This window comes from Olea europaea, unplaced genomic scaffold (assembly GCF_002742605.1).
Source record: "Olea europaea var. sylvestris unplaced genomic scaffold, O_europaea_v1 scaffold508, whole genome shotgun sequence".
NCBI classification, from domain to species: Eukaryota; Viridiplantae; Streptophyta; class Magnoliopsida; order Lamiales; family Oleaceae; genus Olea; species Olea europaea.
In genome coordinates this window covers 1-5778 of record NW_019263396.1, presented here as the reverse complement: position 1 = coordinate 5778, position 5778 = coordinate 1, and the positions used below count along the sequence as shown (strand labels likewise).

Genomic DNA, 5778 nt, shown 5'->3' with positions numbered 1-5778 from the left:
GAGAACTCGAGAGGGATAAGTTGAATACAATAGAAGAATTCGACCGAACACTACTTTAGTTTTATGAATCTCGATATTAGAAATAAAGGTGACCAATAGGTGAATTTATTCCGCTCTAACTAATCCTCATTTATTACTTGAATTCTCACTAATTTTCTGTTGCATTCACAAAATTTCTAGTAATTAGATTTAAAAATCACATTTAATCATTATTTATTTATTTATTTTCATTAAATAGTAGTTAGGAATAATAAATTGAGTACTAAAGTATAGTCCTAGTGGGAACGATAATTCGGACTCAAAAGATCCACTTTATTACTTGTTACGATCTGTCCACTTGCGGGATAAAATCGACAATAATTAGTGTCACAGATCATATGATCTGTTGCACCAGTGTCAATAATCCATGGAGTGTTGGCATAATTATAAGTGTGTGTGTGGATGGAATAAATAAACAAGTGGATATACCAGACAAGGCAGATGGAGAGTTAGCCCCCGTTTGGTCCCCATTTTTTGAAATGAAAATGGGTAGAATGGTGTTTTTTGAAAAATAAGTGGTTGAAAAGAAGGAAAAAATTTCGATTTACGAGTAATGTTATTTTATGAAATATTATGTGGTTGAATATAAGATAGAGAAAATTGGAAAGTTATGTAATGGGGGCTAAACAGGGGCTTAGTCTTGGAATGATCAATGGTCTGAATATGGTTGGCTGAATGAGTAATCTGTGAGGTATCCTTGGGTCGACGCAAGGCAAGTATTTCTGATATTGTCCCTTGGTTAGAGAAACTTGTTCCTCACTGTCTTCCTACATTGTACCTGATTGATTTGCAAAGCTTCTCTCTCTCTCTGGGCTTTGTGCAGCTTATGATTTGGGAGGTAACCGTGTAACTTATAGAACCTTTCCACAGTATGACCTGTTAAGTTACAGTATGTGCATATTGGTGTTTCAGCATTCCCTACTTTAAAACATATATCCAAAGCATGTCCAGAGATTTTGCAGTATGTGCAATATGGTCTCTCCTTCTTGCCAATGGTACTCACCTTTCCATTATTGAGTGTTTTGTTATCTCCATAGAATTTCCTGGTTGTCATTGCAATGGTTTCATTATTTGTTTCTGCCTTTCTTGCTGTTGAATGTAGGAAAATGCTTTGTTAACTAAGGGGAAGGAGATTGAGCATCATGATTTGAGCTTTTGTGTTGTCATATACTTCATTCAATCTCATCAGGAATTTGATTACATAGTCAAGTTGGTGTCTATCAACCAATATTTTCAATTGTCCACATCTACATTCAGGTATGGGGTCATATTGATAATTCATCCCATATAGTTTTCAACTTACCATAGTAGATGCTTGCACCTGTTCCAAATCAGCCAAAGCTTTCTTCAGGTCATAAATCCTGGTCCATTTCGATGAGAGAATCGATCCTTAAGTTCTACCCATATTTCACTTGCCTCATCCATAAAAGTGACACTGGATCTGAGGGATGGAGATATGGCAATTTGGATCCATGACACCACCATATCATTATAACTCTCCCATGGATCAAATAATGTACTAGATGGTTCTGGTTTGGGTAACGCTCCATTGATGGAACCGAGTTTGTTCTTTGCTCGAAGTGCTTGTCGGAATGCCCTTGACAAAGTGGTGTAGTTGTCTGTAGTTAACATCTCTGTGAACAACACAGCTCCTTGATTATCGAATTCTCCAACCGATAATGATAAAAAAGATCAGGAGTGTGAAGTGGATTTGTGTTCATTTTCAGCAGTATTCATATTAGCAATGGTAGTCATATCTTGCTCTGATACCATGTAAGCAAGGGCAATAGAACGAAGATGATAAAGGAGCTGATATAGTAGAAGAAATGAATTAGAAACTCTTCTTATTCCATAGTGATGATACACACCCAAATATATAGAAGACAAAAGGGTAAATAGGTAAAGTGATATCCTAACAAACTATACAACCAAAAGAATTATTCAGCAGCTAAATATGTTCAATTGTTGTAACTAAGTACACTATACACTAGACAATATATTATACCGTTTATATACACTACGGACTGTTCTACACTTATAGAAGATAAGGTCACTTACAGACATCTCACAGTTTTTGGGCCCACACATATTTTTGGCATTTTTTTATACATCATGGGGTCCGCACACATGTCTCTATTGTGGTGGAATTCTGTAAGAAAAACTTCTGTACATATGGAAAAACTCATACACTATACTCTATAACAATTACAGAGAATCTTGATAATCAAATTCGTGTTATACAAGTTACTTATTAAGTAAAAATTGAAACAATTATTCTTCTAGCTGTCAAAGTAAAAAAAAAAACAAGCAACTTATAAAAGTAATTATCGTAAAAAAAATAATTCTTGAATTCATAATTTTGTTTCAAATATTTATAAATTATTTATAGGAAAGAATAATAATAGTGAATCACATAAAATGAAAGAATAATAATAGTGAATCACATAAAATGTGTAAATAATGATAAATAGTAATTACGAATATATGGTTAAGAATGATTTTATTGGGATAGTTACTTTCATATATTACAATTCTTTTGTGTTTATCTACACAAAAGCGAGTAGTAAAGAGAAATGACATTCATAGAAAAATAACACGGGAAAGGAAGTAAGCGTGCTAGTTATTCAACATGTTACAACAACTGAGATTTTAATTTCTTTAATCAAGTCCAGTTTAATCCGATGTACCAAATTTTAACGAGCAGAGTGCAATACTATGATTGATAGGATTCACCAATGCAGAAACAAATTCTTCTATGTTTCTATCTGAGCTCCCTCCTTCGTCTACCGCTTCTCTTGCCATTTCCTTCCATTTGATTGCATTTGATCGAATTTCTTTCCCTTCATCTCCGTCCATCACAAGTTCTACACACCGCATAATTTCTGTATCTCGAGCAATCTCTTTGTCATCAGCCCGAGTCCTGATTCCTGTTTTCCATATGTCACTCACAAATTTTGCGTTCGTGCTTTGGTCGGACCAACATGGCATTGCCACCATTGGAACTCCCAAACTCAAGGCCTCTAGAGTTGAATTCCAACCACAATGTGTGATGAAACACCCTACTGAATCATGTGCCAGAACCTCCAACTGAGGGCACCATGAAACTATTAGTCCTTTTTTCGAAGTCTCATTTGCAAAATTTTTGGGAAGTTTGGACTCTTCTGATTCTCTAACCACCCATAGGAAACACTTATTGCTCATTATTAAGCCATTTGCCAATTCTTCCATTTGCTCTACTTCTAATCGAACCAAACTTCCAAACGACACGTAAATAACTGAATGATTTTGACGTTCATCCAGCCATTTCTTGCAGGCATCAGTATCTGGTTTTAAGATACTAAAACCATATTCTTTATCATTTAAAAGCCTCTTGTCTAAATACATTGATGGTATGGTTGGTCCAATTGCCTTAACACGCCAAAAGTTTTCCATCCAATCAATCACCTATCAAAAATATTGTAGAAAATAATGAAAATTTTGCGAAGATCATCAGAGAACATACAACATATCAACTGTCTTTGAGCCCTAGTTGGAGGGTTGTACTTGTAAGGCATTACTGTATTGTAGAGTCTAATCCCGTAGAGAATGATGGGTTAGACTATACAACACTAGACACGATTAATCAAGAAAAATGACTTTAAAATTTTTTCCCGATGTTATATATAGTACTATTCGATACTGCAAACTAAACATGCCCCACGTGTAATAAAGACAAGCTTTCTAGTTGCATACCTCTTGTTCCAACTTGTTAAAAGTATTGACAAGAACCCAGTCTGCTTTCTCCACATTTTGGAACTGATTTAAAACTACTTCAAAAGCTGTTGCATATGATCCATAATCATAAATAAAAGAAGGCATGTCTGAAGATTCCAGCACTGGCAATCCAAGAACCTTAATTTCATTTTCAGTAATAGGAAGTTTAATCTCCCCTTTGTAGACATAGTAGAAAATCAGATCCACAGCACAAGACTGAGTCAAGAATGCAGCACCAACTAGTCCAAATTTCTTGGATACATCAAGATCCCATGGAAAAAATGGATCATAAATTATACAATCAACAGCAGTATCAGAAGAGTTGTTGAGCTTTTCAATCAATTCTGTCAAAGTCTTCGGGCCAACTTCTCGAAATTTTTCTATGCATGCTTCTGTGCTTCCAGCCTCAACAACCCCTCCATTGTCATAGCCATCAGAGATTGTCTCCACAGGAATGGATCCTAAACTTTCTTGAAGGACCTTGTACAAGTATTTTGTTGTAACCAATGTTGTTCTAATACCTTTATGGGCTAAACGCTTAGAGAACTGAAGCATAGGATTTATGTGACCTTGGAGTGGATATGGCAAGATTAAACAATGAGGTTTATGTTCTTTGTTTAACTTCTCCATTTCTAAACTCTGTGCTGACTGAAAATCTTAAATCAATACTCGATGCTTTTCAATACAGGGGTGAGGACAAGGATTATATGCTTCTTTTTTTATGTATTTAATTTTTAGTTCTGTTTGAATTAATCAACTTGCACAAGATGGCCTCATCTTCCTATTTCTCCAGCTTGACATTATAATACTACATAATTTTGGCGTGGGAGTTTGTGCAACAAAGGATTTATTAAGCGCCCTATGCTCTTGATATATCAGGTAAAATTACTTCACCTCTTTGTGTCGAGATTTAAAAATCCAATTCTGTATGGTCGAGACGAAAAAATTACAGAAAGAAAATAGACGCACAAAAACACATAGAATTGATCGATCAACCCGCACACCTCAGGAGAGAGTTTTCTTTTTTCCTTCCAAGTCCCATCGCGATAAAGTTAATTCTTGTACTGACTTCACATGACGACAATAATTAAGCTCTTCAATTAAATACTTTGTTATATTAATTTCAATGCTTTCATCACAAGATCTTCTATATTATATCTCTTTATATTCAAAGACATAACTCATGCAAAGTTTTGATAATTAGACCAATTAACGAGTATAAACTTTCAATCAATACACCATTATCTAATAAATGACGACACCATCATATCAAAATATTGATTCTTTTGATATGACTTCTTGAAATGAATATTTTCATTCAATACCCCCACCCCATCATGAAATATCAAATGCTTTATAACTTATTGCAATAATGACCGACATTTCTTTAATGAATTGCACTTGAGCAAACCGATTTGTATTAAAAAATATACCTAAGTATTTCAAGATATTAGACCCATTTAAATATTCATGTAATCAGTACAAGAACAAGTAATGATTATGTATAATCGATATTTACATAGAAATGTATAGGAAAATTTTTAAAAATACCGTTTAGGTTCTAACGTTTACCAATTTTTATTGTTCCACTTGTGAATGTAAATAACGACAACTATTGTAGAAAAATAGGAAAGTTTGTGGAAATTTTTTTCGACTTTTTAGGTTAAAGTATCGATAGAAAAATTGCTTAAAATTTTATAATGAAATTACAATTTCTTTCACTTCTAAGTTGGTGAAATTGGCATATTTTCAAAATTAAATTTCAGAAGCAATGAAAAAATAACAGTTTTAAGATATTAAAGGTATCAATTAATGAAGTAATACCTAATTATATGAATTTTCAATTTTATGAAATTCACTGTATTAATAAGTTCAAGACATTAATTCCCAACATTAATAAATAATACAAATTATATAATTAAGAAAACAATGTAAATTAAAATAGACTCTTCATATAACGAAAAAGAATAGTATAAATTTTAATTT

At 33.5% G+C, this 5778-nt stretch overlaps 1 protein-coding gene across 1 annotated transcript; it reads right to left on the bottom strand.

The window, feature by feature from the left end:
• Window positions 1-2522: 2522 nt before the first annotated feature.
• Window positions 2523-4498, bottom strand: LOC111388593 (UDP-glycosyltransferase 74G1-like). Its single transcript, XM_023013349.1, has 2 exons — window positions 3772-4498; window positions 2523-3483 (listed from the first exon to the last, which is right to left on the bottom strand). Exons 1-2 carry the CDS (start codon window positions 4420-4422, stop codon window positions 2713-2715), a joined length of 1422 nt encoding a protein of 473 aa, XP_022869117.1. The 5' UTR covers window positions 4423-4498; the 3' UTR covers window positions 2523-2712.
• Between the last annotated feature and the right edge of the window lie 1280 nt (window positions 4499-5778).